Consider the following 14985-nt stretch of genomic DNA (forward strand, 5'->3'; position numbering starts at 1 on the left):
CCACCGCCATCCATCTCCAGGACTTCCGCATCTTCCCCACCTGGACCTGTGGCCCGAAACGCTGACTCCCATTCCCCCTCGCCCAGCCTGGCACCCACCATTCTGCCCTCTGTCTCTGTGAAGCTGACTGCTGTGGGGCCCTCATGTGAGTGGAATCATATAGTATTGACAGTCCTATGGTGACTGGCTTATTATAACATCCTCATGCTTCATCCATGTTGCAGCTTGTGTCAGAATTTCCTTCCTCTTTAAGGCTGAATAATGTCCCATTGAGGACATGGACCACATTTTTTCCCCTTTGCATCTTAGCCTCACTAGGCCACAAGCACTCTACATGCTCTTGGGTCAGTCGCTCCGGTAGCCTGCATGGTGGAGGGGCCCATCTTCAAGCAGCAGCAAGACTCTCATGTCAAACAAGAGCTGACGCCAAAACCCCCAAAGATAAAACAAGTAAAAGTGGAGCCACTCTGACCAAAGGCCTCCTTTGCCCCCCACAGCTGCCCCTCCAACCCCTGAAATTCTTTCGAGGGGCTGAAGGGTACTTTGGAGTCCAGTTTGAGAAATCTAAAATTCTAGCAAAGAGGTTCTTAACCTTTCTTGCAGTATGGACCCCTGGGGAAGTCTGGTATCATAATGTGTCGTCCCTATTCAGAATAACACTTTGAAGTGCATAAAATAAAATATATTGGATGGCAAATGAAACCAATTATACTGACAAAATTTGATAGTAAAAAAAAGTGCGGTAATGTATTGCTTCTTTATTGGTGCATTAAATAACAAGATGCACCTTAGTAGTAAAATAGGAATGAACATCAACAACTCTGCAATAGTTGTAAAGTGCTACGAAAAAGTCTGTGATTTTCATAATGTATGTGATGGCATCATGGGCACCGGTGAGACTCTAGGGTTTGTTGCCTACATTTGTAATAGGAGAGATGCTAAGTTTCAGTTATAGGTTCATGAAAATAAAGGTGTAATTTTTTTTCTCATCTAAGTTCACAGACCCCGGAGTTCTTTCCACAGATCTTTGATGGAGAGTTGCTGGGGACCCCATTTTAAGCAGTTCTGTCCAGGGCTTGGTGGGCATCTCTTTACTGATTGCAGAATTAGGCAGGATGAGATCTGGTTCTAAAGGCTATCGATAAAGAAAAGAGAGACTGGCCCTGCTTGGCCTGTAGGGTGGGCGAGGAGCTGGGAGAATAAGGCAGAGGGAAGATGTGATCATCCAGGGCAGGGTAGTAGGTGGTGGGCCTGGACTGTTTGGTGGCCTGAGAAGTGCGGAGGGGTAGCAGTGTTTCAGCCCCAGGCCCACCCCATCACTGTCCTAGGAGAAACCTTCTTAAAAGGACCCACCACACACACAGTGTGAAACCTAACCATAGCCAGTGCCCCATGACCTCAGCTGGAGAAGAGCAAGGAGCTTACTGAGACCTCATTTCTTCTACTCCTTTGGGGAGGGGGCTTCAGCCATGCAGCGGTTAACTTGGCTTTTGTCCCATTCCTCAGGGACCCACGTGATGGAGGGCTCAGGACGGATGTTGGTGACTGCTGTGGGTGTGAACTCTCAGACTGGCATCATCTTCACCCTGCTTGGGGCTGGTGGTGAAGAGGAAGAAAAGAAAGACAAAAAAGGTAAGCACAATCCACTTGCAGACCCGGAGAAGAGCTCTTAAGGCCACTTTTTTGTTGTTGTTGTTGTTGTTTATTCGTTCACTCAACAAAATGTTATTGAGTACCTTCTATGTCACACCCTGTGCTGACAGCCACCTCCTGCATCCTCAAGGCCCTGCTAGGGCCAGGTAGGCTCTGTCTGTTCCATCTCCAGGGTCTTGTCCCAGTCTCTGTCTTGTCCAGTCATGTCATGGAGGCCCCTCCTTCTCCTCTGGGCTAGGCCAAGAATGGTGACCACATTGTTGGGTCACCAGCCTCAGGTGATAGAAACAGCCAGCATGAACTGGTCCCATCAACACCCCATATTGAGTAGAAATCCCTACCCAAGCATACTCCTTACACTCTTGTCAACTCCACTGAGCAGAGCTGAAATTCCACCCAGCAGAGACTTGTCCAAGACGTGGTCAGAGAAGGTTGCAGGGAAGGTGGCCAAACAGGTGGCTCCAACTCAACCACTATGAGTTCCTTCTCGAAAGCCCCTGCATTGGCCACCTTGCCTGGGTTCTGATTCTTCCTCCCCTTTAGAAGTAAGATTCCTTATTCACTGTTTTCCCCTCAGTGCAGCAGGCCAGCAGCCCAGGCTAAAAGTGCCTCTGAGAACAGGGAGAGATGCTCACACAAGAAGCTCAAATACCATCAGGCCAGGCCCACCTCCAAAGGCCCAGGCCTCTGGCCCCAGCACAGCCGCTCCTTATCTGACACCCATACTTTGCCTCAAGGATAGCCTCCTTTCACATTTTCAGTCTCTTGTCTCCTTCCCCAAGCTCCAGGGAAAGGTGCGCAACATCCAGGACTTACGGAATTAGAATCCTGGGAGAAGGGAGATGGGAGGGCAGACGGCTCGGCTCCTCCCTGAGTTTCAGGGGCAGCCCTGCCACCTCCGGCTCTCAGAGGCCAATCAGGCAGAGAGCTTGGGTCAGGATTGAAGGTGATTTGTTCCTGAAGGCAAAAACCATTTTTAGTGGTTCTCCCTAAGATTGTGGCTGCCCCAACATCAAGAACAATGGAGCTGGGCTGTGGTCTGGGAAATCAAGAGGCTGGAGAGAAAAAGGGGTGCTGAAGTTGAAATTAAGGAGAGAGTCCTGGCCAAGGGACCTGGAGGGTGTCCTGATAGTGTCCACTCACTGAGTTGGAACCTGTGGCCAGGGTGGGCAGGCCCTGCCCCAGAGTGCTGGCAGGTGGGCAGATTTGAGCACTTAAACAGGATACAGCAGCCTGTACCCATTTCCACTGGGACTTGGGTGAGGGGCAGACACATCCAGACTCTTCCACAGGCTAGCCCTGTGTTTTTAAAAATGCCTCTAGGAAGACAGGCCTCAACTGGCCTGGAAGTGTGGGTCAGGGTCCCTTGCTGACATGCACCTGCACCCCAGCAAGACGGGGTGTCAGAAGACTTGGCCTCATGTAGAGAGCAGGGGTGGCATGTGGAGGGGACATGGCAGAGGAAGCCTGGGGACAGCCCAGCATCTCAGCCCACAGTGAGCTATGCGGCCAGGGCCGAGCCCCCTCTGCCCTCCCATCCTATCACCTCCTCTAGGGACATTGCTTAGAGCCCACCAACCACATGTTCCCATTTCATGATGAGCCCAGGTGCGTGGCTGTGTGTGCATGTGTGTGTGTGCTCTTGTATGCAGATGGGGCTGCGTGTGCTTCTCCTTCATTAACATGTCTCAAAAATCATCACGCAGGTGTGAAGAAGGGGGATGGCCTTCAGCTACCAGGTACAGTAAGACGCCCCTTGGGGTAGGCGGGCTTTTAGAAATAGCAGCAGCCTTTGGCCATGGGGCCCTGCCCCCAGACCACCGCCACACAGCCGGGGAAGGCACACGCCCGCTGAAGGCTGCCCCAAAGACACTCCTCTGGGCCCTGTGATGCCAGTCCTGTGGATGAACCCACACCCCACTCTGCCTCGCACCCACATGTGCTTCACCCTACTGGCCAACTCCCCTTGGCACCATGCCCACAGCACCCCAGCCCTGTGCCCACACGCAGTGCCTCCCTCCCCACCACGGCACCCGCCCCCCCCCACCAGCACCCCAGAGCCCGGGTCCACCTCACCCAATAGTGGGTCTCACCCAGCTGCTCCTGCCCACAAAAACACTAGGGTGAATTTGGCCATTTCATATCACATTTTTTTTCTTTTTTAAGTTTTTTTGTTTGTTTGTTTTTTATTGTTTTTTTTTTTTTGAGACAGAGTCTCACTGTGTTGCCCTGGCTAGGGTGCCGTGACGTCAGCCTAGCTCACAGCAACCTCAAACTCCTGGGCTCAGGCGATCCTCCTGCCTCAGCCTCCCGAGTAGCTGGGACTACAGGCATGCGCCACCATGCCCGGCTAATTTTTTCTATATATATTTTTAGTTGGCCAATTAATTTCTTTCTATGTTTAGTAGAGTCGGTTGAGTAGAGCCTCGCTCTTGCTCAGGCTGGTTTCGAACTCCTGATCTTGAGCGATCCCCACCTCGGCCTCCCAGAGTGCTGGGATTGCAGGCGTGAGCCACCATGCCCGGCCTTCATATCACTTTTAATTTCTAAATTAGGATATTAAGATAAACTCACTAGTGCCTTTTCTGTCTCGTGTACAAAATGTGACATGCTTGATGTCACCTTTTAAATGGCGGGACATCGGCTGTGGGCGTTCCCAAGGCAATCTTTGGCGTGCTGGTCAGGGAAGGTGGGCGTGGCCATGAGCAGTGGTCTGAGTCAAATCTGGCTGAGTCGCTGCCATGGGCAGGTGCTCTGCTGGAGCACCCTGGCACACGGCAACTGAGGCCATAGCAGACATCCATTCTGAGTGGCTGGGGCCCACACCCCACGGCACATTGAATATTTTGAACCGACTCCTGGCCATGGGTCCCTCTGGCCCCAGTGGGCAGTCAGAGCCCCTCCCCTGTAGAACCCTCCCTGCATGGCCCCGCCCGACTGGCCGGGCCACAGGGTCCACACCCTACTGCAGAGCAGAGCCATCCCCCCAGCCACCCTGGTCATCCTCCATGTCTGAGTTCTTCCCTTCAATGTCTGTGGCATCTCTATGGGAACATTTCACCACAAATTTGAGTTTCTCGATTTCCAACAAAGTATTTACTTTTTTAAGAATAGAGTCATGTTATTTCCCCGAGAGTTGGTGCGTGTCTTTACTGTTGTTGCTCTTCTCCATTGTGACGCTGCATTTTCCGTCCCTCCCACCCCTGCAGCCGCAGACGGTGTGGCAGCCTCAGGTGCTGCAGATAGCGCACATGCCAGCCTAGTCAATGGTATGTCTCCGGCGGCGAGCTCCGGGTCTGGGTGGATGGGCCTCTCTCCCCCGGCTCTGGGCTTTCCTTCCCTGTTCTGGACCACACAGATATCGGATGTGCACGGCCGCTCAGACAGTCACCCTCTCACACGGGGCCAGTGCTTAAGGGAGGAGCCACACTGGGAAGTCAACTGCGTGCCCACTTGCAGCTGCCAAAATGGCACTGGCCCCCATGGGCCCTGGCCCCCAGTGGAGCCCAGAAGAAGGACATGACTTTGGCTCCAGATCTGGCCCCCAGAAAGCAGCTGTATCCCACCCAGAGTGGCCCTCTCCTAAGTGTATCCTGGCCCTGGCTTTGGGAAGAGGCCTGGGGTGAGGACCTGGGCTGAATCTGACATCTGGGTCCCCAGAAAAGGCTCCAGTCCTCGACTCCAGAATGCCCTCGAGGGAGGGGGACCCAGGCCAGGTTCAGCTCCTTGGCCCTGCCCCATAGCATGGCTGAGCCACCAGTAGACATTTCTTCCTCTTCTCTTTCACGGAGCAAACGGGCACGGGGTGGCTTGGGCCTGGGCCTAGTTCTGTCCCTCAGACGTAGACTGGTGTTTCTTGCTGTTGCTTGTGCGGAGCGTTTGCCCTGGGTCTCTGCATCTGACCGGCCCCTCAGGGTGGGGTGGGGGTAGCGGCCGCCTCTGTGTATCTGGGTCTGCACTTTAACCTCTGCACACATGGCACGAAGTAATTCCATTCACGTGCCTCCAGGCCTTTAGAAGATTTTGGATTTCTATCCCCTCCCAACTTCAGAGCAACAGATGAGTCAGATACAGCCCTTGTTCCCAAATAGGTAACATAATAGTCACCCAGGCTACTTCTGAACTGCTGAGAGCCATCAGGACTCAGCCATGAAAACCTTCCTGGAGAAGCCAAGCGAAGGGGCAGTCTGTCCCAGCGTCGCTATGCCAGGCCCTGGGCCACGGGTTCTTACCCATGTCCTTTGCTCCTCACCAGTCCTGCAAAACTTGGAAACTTGTCCCCCATCCTCCCGTCCCCACCCCAGACCTCTGGCCAAGCCACCTGCATTCAAAGTAATCAGAGATAGGAGTGCCTAGTAGATTTCTGGGGCCAGGTAAGGCACTTCTGCCAGCAGGACCTTGCCAAGAAGGGTTAATTCGGGTGTGGGTCTATTTCAGGCCCAGGAGGAGGAAGGAAGACAGCTTGGGGAGTAGAGGTGTCCTGTGTCAAGGTGGGGTGGCTAAGGGCTGACAGGGAGAGCCAACGTGGACAAGCCCACGACTGGGGGAGAAGGAACCAGGAGGTGGCACCCACTTGCCCCAGGCGATGTGCCTGCTGGGCTCTGTGAACATACAGACCCCTCCAGGCTGCCAGTTCCAGAGAAAAGGGCAGTTTCGCTTCTGCACTGCAGCAGAAAACCCCAAATAGCCCAGGAAAGACTGCAGGAAAGATGGGGAACTTTCACTTCTTGACCACCTACTGTGCACCAGGCACTATTGCAAGCATTTCATGTTCCCCATCTCATCTAATCCTCTTGACAAACCCGTGAGCCAGGTTTTATTGTCCCCATGTTAAGGATGAGGAGACTGAGGCTCAAGGAGATCAAGATGCTAGCCCAGGGTCACAGAGCTGGAACCCAGACCTGGCTGGCTCTAAAGTGTGTGCCATGCCCCTCCTCCGGATACAGGGTTTCCCAATGGAGTGTGTCTTGTGAATCTCACAAGGATGTTAAGAGGTCTTCCCCCCAAGAAAAGGATCCTGTGGCCAAAGATGTTTCGGGACCACTGGATTGAGTTGGTTTCTTCCTAGTTACAGGATTTCTCAGAGCTCTGAATATGCTAGTGTGTGGTGGAGAGTTATATACAGGGCTTCCCAGGCCGATTTGACCACAGGCCCTATCCTGGCTGAATCCTGTGGGATCGGTATGCCCCATAATATACTCAGGAAACAGTGCTCTAAACCATTGCTATTCAAAGTGGATCAAAGGACTCTAAGCCTGAGCATCCGCTGGGAGCTTGTTAGAAGTGCAGAATCTCGGGCCCCGCCCAGACCAACTGAGTGAGGGTCTCCATTTGAACAGACTTTCCACACTCCACGCAAGGACTGAGGCTTCGTGAGGGGGATTAACTGTTCTTTCCCCTCCTTCCTCTGAGCCAAATTGCAATGACTTGCATATGGGGGGAAATTGGGGGTGGCAACATTCCCCTTGAGCCCCTCTGCCAAGCCCCCATCTGAAAGGTGGTGCGTTCCATTTATCGCAGAGGTATCATGATTGCCGTTATTACTTTGTCATTTTCTTTTATGTTTACTAATACATGACGTATAATCACAGTCATTGTCACGATTAACGACTCATCCCTGTTGACCCCTGATGTTTACACATACTTTGCGGGTGCCTTTCATAACCGTCGCCTTGGCTGACATCAGCCCATTCCACAGAGAAGGAGATGGAGGCACAGGGAAGAGGAGTGATATTTCCCAGGTCTCCCCAGGGCTTGTGTATCAGGTCACCCACCAGGAGCCCTCCAGATCTCTGCTCTTCACACTCATGCCCTCACGGGGCACCAAGAGAAGAGACCCATTCTGCATCAGATGCAGAGAAGGGCCTCCAAGACTCCACCCCAGTGCCCATCTTGGACCCCACCTCCAGCTCCCTGGAGGCCCATCCTCCAGGCCCCACATGGCGCCAGAGCTGGCTGTCCCAACATAGTTCATGGCCAGGCGAGCACCAATTTGGCAGAGGAGAGCCCCAAAAAAGTCCCTTGCTGCTGAGAAACCAGGCCATCTGCTCCAAAGCACTCCCAGAATGTGGCTCCCTTCCTCCAACATATGCATTGCTGATTATTTTTCTGGCCACGTGGTCACTATGGAAATAAAAGGAAATTGCTAGCTTGGCTTAATGAGCACACCGCTGCTGCATCTGATAATGCGCAATGCAAATAAGGCCTGTGAGCCTTCAACGCCAGCTCCGGAGCAGAGTCCTCTGGTGCGCCCAGCCAGTAAAATTATTTTAGAAAATAAAAATAATTGTTCATTCCTATTTGCTCTAAAAATCTTTTTTCTCCCATTTTTTAATCCAGTAGAGAGCGTTTTACAATAGAGCCCCGAGGGCCTTTCGCTTTAAAGCCCAGCCGCGACCTGCGCTGCACTCGCAGTGGACGACAGTGCCGGTGGGGCCCAGGGAAGCCACTTCTCCCCTGAGTCACCCACGGAGCGGCACAGCGACAGCCAGGAACTAAGCACACAGGCAGGGGCTGCTCCGGGGTGCTCCATAAGTGCAGGCTGCCTCTGAGCCTCCCTTGGCCTCAGTCTCCTCCTCCATAAATGAGAGCGATGAAACTCCCTCCCGGCTTACAGGATACTGGGGGCCTAACAAGAGATGACACTTGCAAAGGCCGTTTGAAACTGCAAAAGGCTGAACCCTGCAAGTGGCTAGTATTAAGGTAACTTTGGGGCTCTCTGTGAGGTGAATGTCTCATCCCATTTTATGGATGTGGAAACTGAGGCTGGGAGAGGTAAAGCCACACAGCTAGCTGGTGGCAAAACAGGGGCTTCAGGAATCCAGTCCCAGCAATGTCACCTAACTCCCCTGCCCTGGCTCAGAGAGTGAGGGGCAGCTATGGTCTCCTGACTTGGCTTCTGGGGGACGCACAGGGCGGAAGCATGCATGCACTTTGGAGCCAGCTCTCCATTTTCCCACTGAGGCTCGGGGCCTCGGTTTCCCATCTGTAAATGGGTATGATATGAGCACACCCTTCCCAGGTGAGGCTGTGGTGAGGATTGGAGGGAGCCCGGGCCTGCGCGTGCCTGGCATGCGGTGGCTCCCGGGGAGCATGCGCTGTGAGAATGACTTCCTGGCAAATGTCAGGGTGGCCGGCCCTCTCAGACCCTCCCGAGGGGAGGCCCGCAGGCCATGCTCGGTGAGCATCAGGCCAGTGGACGGGAGGGTGCAGGTGAAGGCAGGTGTGTCAGCTGAGAGGCGCAGCCACCAGTCCCCACACTGTGAACACAGGCCACAAGCCTCTGGCCAGGGCTGGGCGGGACCTCCAGGGCAGCCCTAATGAGGGGCTGGGGAGCCCCAGATTCAGCCCTTTCCCAGCACTAGGCAGCATCTGGCCCTATTGGGGTGCCCGGGGGAGCCCACTGACCCTGCCCAGCCTGTCTCCCGTGGCCCGAGCCACAGAGTGAGCACGCTCATTCCTGCCGACGGGCTGGCAGCCCCCTTGCGACCCAGGGCACTGCCACGAGGGCCCTGGACACACTCGGAGCTGCTCAGACACCACCACTGGGACACCCTGCTCACTGTGTGCCCTGCTCACTCTCAGGGCTGTCAGGCAGGCGTCGTCCCTGCTGTGGCTTCACACCATTAGAGGAAGAAGGAGAAAGTGGAATTGTCCTCTGGAGCCAGGAACTAAGGACCATACTGACCCTCCATTCTAGAAACGCCCCCTTCCCCTGCTCGCTCGCTCTCTCTCTCTCTCTCTCTCTCTCTCTCTCTCTCTCTCTCTCTCTCTCTCTCGTTGTATTTGTGTGCTTTCCTTTATGGAAAATCGAAAAGGACACAGCTAAACAAGTGTCCCTTTGCCTTCTCTCAGCCCCTAAAATGCACCAGCCAGATCAGCCCTAAAAGGCTCTCCTGCTTCCTGCCAGGAGACTCTGGCCCCTTTCACCCTCAAATTCTGTCCTTTCATCCATGAAACGCTTAGGGCCACAATTACTCCACAGAAACCCTCTCTGCTGGCCCCAGAGAGTCGGGAGCTGTGGGGCTGCCGGGCGAGGCAGCGGCCAGGCTTCTCTGGCACTGAGTGTCCCGCCCCCGCCCCCGCCCCGGTGTGGAGGGCGGAGTGAGCACGGCCTTCCTCGTCGTGCCTGAGTGTCTGTGGCCTGCTGTGTCTCCGTGATGACCGACCGTGTGTTGTCTGTTCTCTGTTGTCTGTTCAAATTCTCTGTTGTGTAGGTAAGATGCAGGATGGCAATGTGGACTCCAGCCAGAGCAAAGGTAACCCTTCCTGCCACCCGCTCCTGCGCTCCCCGCAGCCCTCCCCACGGTTCCACGAGTCACACCAGAGGCAGACAGTCCACACCTGTCTGGGGTGTGCGCTGACTCGGGGGTAGCTGTGATCTGCACGGTGCCAGGCCGAATACAGAATGTCCACCCGTGAGGAGCAGGGCCACCCACTGCCGGTGTCTGCCCGCCTCTGAGCACTGCTGCCCGGTCAGCTGAGGCCCTGGAGAGCCCTAGAGGCCAAGACGGGGGAGTTTGTCTCACTCTCCGTCTGGAAGGGCCACAGCCCCTCCAACCAGTCCTGCCTGAAGAGGCCATGCTGACTGGGGACAGGATTTGGCACCCAGGGATGGGGACAACCTCTTGCACCTTTTAAGCCTCTGTTTTGTTTCTCCTATCTGGCAGCTACTTAACACCCCAACAGCATGGCCCACGGGCAAGCTGGGTACACCCAAGCCTGCCGTCCTGTCCAAACGCGGGAAAGGCCGAGGGGCCGCGTGGGGTGGCATCGTGGGCTGCTTCAGGCCAGAGGGGCCCCCAGCCCACTCCTGCCAGGAACCCAGGGAAGAACCGCGTCAGTGCCTGCAGTGGCCGCAACCCCAGGCCCGAGGCAGGGAACGCCACTAGCACCCGGAGGCTCCGCCGGAGCAGGCAGCCCCACACAGGGCTTTGGCGCTGGCCATGCAGGGCAGGCAGGGGCGGGCACCAGCACCCCGCCCTGCAGGCTGACCTGCGCGTGTCTGTGTGTGCTCGTGCCCGCTCTGCCCCTGCAGCCAAGCAGCAGGACGGGGCCGCCGCCATGGAGATGCAGCCCCTCAAGAGCGCCGAGGGTGGGGACGCCGACGACAAGAAGAAGGCCAACATGCACAAGAAGGAGAAGTCCGTGCTGCAGGGCAAGCTCACCAAGCTGGCTGTGCAGATCGGCAAGGCAGGTAAGAGCGCGGGGTCGGGGCGACCCAGGGTACACAGGGGACCCAGGCCGAGCCCTGCCCGCGTGGGCCTCAGCCACCTCCTTGGCAGTGGCAACGTGGGGGGCGTGAATGAGGGGGCCCTGAAGCACTCAATTAGCACTTGTCAAGGCACAAGATGAAGTGCAAAGCCTGGGCTGTGGTGGCAGATTGACTGCATTCCTGTCCGGCAACAGCTGTGAAAACTTGGGAAAGTAACTTCACCCAGCTCTGAGCCTCTGTCTCTTTGTCTGTAAAATGGGGATAATGGTTGTCCCTATGTCACAGGCTGCGGTGAGGATTAAAGGAGATGGTGTGTACAGAGCACTGAGCACTGGGCATGTGTGGTGGCTGGAGAGGGGCAGGGCCTGCAGGGCCTGAAGTTCTAGGCAGCATGGACTTTATCCTGAGGACAGCGGGAGCTATTGAAGAGGTTTGAGCAGGGGAGGGCAGGGATGGATTTGGGCTTTGTGATGACACCCTGGCTGCAGTGCAGAGGAAAGACTGAAGAGGTTGCAAGCAGTGCCAGCAGCCCAGGGAGAAGCCCATTGTCTGAGCCCCACCACAACAAGCAGGGCTTCCCAGCTGCTGTGGTAACAGCAGGTGGTGGCTAGGGACAGCCCTCTGGCCCAGGAAGCCAAGCGCAGCTGCAAGGTGAGCCCTGACCCTCTGACACAGCCTTGGCTTCCCCTCCTGGGCAGCGATGTGGCAAATGCGAGGGCCTCCCCACCTGGTTGCTCGCTCCTGCGTGGCTGTCTCCCAGCTCCAATTATAGACACGCAGCCTGGGGGTGGGAGGCAGATTATAGGCTTGGCTGTCTATATTTAAACCCAGGGGCCTGGGGACGGCTCCCGCTGCTGGGAGCTTGGCTACCGCCCCTGCGACTGTCAGACAGGGACAGAGCTGGCTCTGAGCTGCAGCTGGAGGCAGGGGTGGGGAGCGATGGGCCCAGGGATTCCTCCATTCCTACCATTGCCGCTGTCACAGGCAGAAGGCTCCATGGAAATGTGGCACTGGCAGGGCAGGGAACTAAGTGATGAGAACAACCCCATGACCTCCCACGTCCTCCCTCCCCCTTCCCACAACCCTGGCCCTGCCGAGAGTGGAGCTCCCAGGCACGCAGTCCTGGGTTCACGATCCACTCTGCATCTCGGGCCGGACCCCTGGAGGCAGAGCTGAGGCGGGTGGGTGAGGGCCTATGGAGGCGGTGCTCTCAGGTGACAGCTGCGGGGGTGAGGGGCACAGAGAAAGGCCAGGGGAGGCCAGGCACAGCTGAGATTTCCAGGGAGCTCAGTCTCGCCCGGTCCCACGGGAGCTCCGGAGCAGGAGCCTGTCACCCCCGGCAGCAGGCGCCGGGCTTCAGGACCCATATCAGCCGCTGGACGTTGGCCATCAGCGTGGGGCGGGGTGTACTCCCAGGCACTTCCTGGCAAGGACCCCAGTCGCCCCAAGGGGCTCCTCGTCCGGCAGAAGTGCAGGGGCGAACAGTCTCCACAGCGCCTGCAGCCACGGGCGGCGGGCATGCCGCACCGGCACGCGGGACCCGGTCCGGACAGGCCCCCAGCCACCTTCCCACAGCCACAGCACCCCCCTGGCTGTGGCCCTGGGCAAGTCACCTCCCCTCTCTGAGTCTCAATTCCTCACCCCAAAAAAATGGCCACCCATCGTTTTCTCTGCGTGGGACGCTGTACCCCAGGTCACCATGTGGCCGCTCCCCTCATGGTTCTGGTGTCTGCTCAAATATCACCTCCTCCAAGAAGCCTTCCCTGGCCACCCTAGTTAAAGTAGCCACTCCCTGCCACTGCTTGTCACTTCCTGCCACACCACCCTGGCAGTTTTCTTCACGGCACATATCCATGTGTGAAATTACCTCGTTCATGTATTTGTTTATTCGTGCCTTGTCTTGTTTATTCGTGACATTCCCTCTGGAATGTCAGCTCCCCAAGGCCAGGAACTCTGCCTTCTTTCCTGCTGGACCCCTCGTCCTAGACTAAGAGCCACCATGTGCCTGGCACATCATAGGTGCTCAAAAGGTGTTTGTCAAGTGAGCAAGTCGGTGACACCAACTTTACGTTATTCCAATTTGAAAGCCCCATGCATGCAGGCCTGCCTTTCCTCGGGCGGTCGCTAGCACACATTTCCTGAGCTCCTGCGACGTGCTGGGCACTGTGCCAGGCCGCGCGAGCCACCGTGCTGGAGCCTTCCCTGCAGAGGAGACAGGCAGCCCCCTTGGACGGCCCAGGACACTGGCCAGGGTCCAATGAGAACCAAGGACTTGCCCCAAGTCACAAAGCAAAGACATGGCAGAGTTGGCAGGTGACCTGGGGTCTGCCTGCCCCCAGAGCCCTTTCGGCTGGAGGTTCAGTCCACACCTCACTCCCAGAGCCCCCGCCCCAGGAGCGGCCCGAGCGCGTGCCCGTCTTGCAGGCTTGGTGATGTCGGCCGTCACGGTGATCATCCTGGTGCTCTACTTCACCGTGGACACCTTCGTGGTCAACAAGAAGCCGTGGCTGCCCGAGTGCACGCCTGTCTACGTGCAGTACTTTGTCAAGTTCTTCATCATCGGCGTGACGGTGCTGGTGGTCGCCGTGCCCGAGGGGCTCCCTCTAGCCGTCACCATCTCGCTGGCCTACTCGGTGAAGGTGAGGGGAGAGCAGGCCGGCCGCTGACGCAGCCCTGCTGGGCCTGGGGGCAGTGGGGCTGGCACTGGGACTGGGACACGAGCTAAGAAGAGACCTGCGAGCCCGCCGGGAGCTCGGAGGGAGGATGTATGCAGGACCCCAAAACTCCGACGCCTCTCTGTGGCAAGCCGGAGAGCCAGACCCTGGCTAGAGGGATGCAGGCCAGATCCGCACGTCTTTAGAAAACCCAGAAATCTGGCCTTAATGTAAACTCTCCCAAGTTTTAGACACTGGCATTAAACTCAGCTTTAAAAAAATAAAATAAAATGCTTATTAAAAAGTAAAAGAGGCATCACTATGCAGGGCAAAACTCATGCTCACCCCACCAAATTTAGGCAGAAGCCTGGCAGTCACTGTTACAGGTCCCATGGGTAGTCAAGGGACTTCTAAAATTAATCTCAGGGCTTGCTCTCTAAACTGTGAGCAGTAAGCCAAAAATGAAAAGGAAGTCTGATTTTATGGAAGCCTCCTCCACTCGAGAGATGGGCTGAAAATATAAGAGGTTTTAAAAGCAATTAAATGAAGGATTGAGGTCATGAATGCTCACCGGGAAAGCTTGATCTGGGGGTGTCCCTAAGTGCCACCCTGATAGCAGAGCCCCACCTCCACCTGTGCTCAGGCCGTGGCTGTTTGTGCAGCCCAAATGCTGCAAGTCTGACTCTCCTTGGGTCACCTCCAGGTTCTCACACCCCATTCTCATTATCTTCCCTTTGCCCCGTGGTTTTCCTGCTTCAAAGGGCCAGGCCCTGGGTTTCTGTCCCCCGGTGCCCAATGCTGGGATGTCTGCAAGGGCGGAGGCACTGGGACTGGGTCGTGTTTATAAGCAAGGCCTTCCCTCTGAGACATTGGCAGAGCCACAAGAGGGCACGGTGAGCGTCAGTTTCCAAGCTGGAATGTGGGCTGGGCTCGCCGATGTAATTTCACACAGAGACGAGATGTCCGGGCGAGCGCCAGAGAGCGGCGGCTCTGTGTAAAGGACACGGCCCTCATCGGCCCCTGCTTTAGGGTTCTTGAAGAAACTCCATCCCACAAACTAAAGCCCAAACGGTCACAACACGATGCTCTTGGGGACCTGGGGCCGGGAGAGGGTGACTCTTACATGGCCATGAGTAGCGGCCCCAGAGCCACCTTGCTGAGCTTGGGGTCTCCTTGAAAGTTGCACAGCGCTGGTTTGGGGGTCACGTGCAGACGTGTTGGGCCTGCGCCTTCTGCAGCTCGTGTCGCTGGCATTGGTGCTGCCAGTGGTCTCGGGTGCTGCTCGTGCAGTCATTTGATAGACCCAGTAGAGCACCTAACCCAGGGGGGCAGACTTCGCCCGCTCTGAGCCTGAGCCTGGGAGCCACCATCAAGAGCATGGAGGTGGCCAGGCGCGGTGGCTCACACGTGTAATTCTAGCACTCTGGGAGGCTGAGGAGTGCATATCACTCAAGGTCAGGAGTT

At 56.3% G+C, this 14985-nt stretch overlaps 1 protein-coding gene across 11 annotated transcripts in view; it reads left to right on the forward strand.

Moving 5' to 3' along the window:
• The window catches only part of ATP2B2 (ATPase plasma membrane Ca2+ transporting 2), a 361816-nt gene that overhangs the window by 301062 nt on the left and 45769 nt on the right, over nucleotides 1-14985 (forward strand). For 7 of the 11 annotated variants that reach the window (XM_075996348.1, XM_075996346.1, XM_075996342.1 and 4 more), the window contains 6 exons: nucleotides 1507-1632; nucleotides 3360-3392; nucleotides 4863-4922; nucleotides 9870-9911; nucleotides 10691-10849; nucleotides 13292-13506. In XM_075996348.1, the coding sequence (XP_075852463.1) occupies nucleotides 1507-1632; nucleotides 3360-3392; nucleotides 4863-4922; nucleotides 9870-9911; nucleotides 10691-10849; nucleotides 13292-13506 (635 nt within the window). The remainder of the gene's footprint in view (nucleotides 1-1506; nucleotides 1633-3359; nucleotides 3393-4862; nucleotides 4923-9869; nucleotides 9912-10690; nucleotides 10850-13291; nucleotides 13507-14985) is intronic. The other 4 variants (XM_075996344.1, XM_075996343.1, XM_075996347.1 and 1 more) reach the window with 2 other exon arrangements.

This window comes from Microcebus murinus, chromosome 21 (genome assembly GCF_040939455.1).
Source record: "Microcebus murinus isolate Inina chromosome 21, M.murinus_Inina_mat1.0, whole genome shotgun sequence".
Lineage (NCBI taxonomy): Eukaryota > Metazoa > Chordata > Mammalia > Primates > Cheirogaleidae > Microcebus > Microcebus murinus.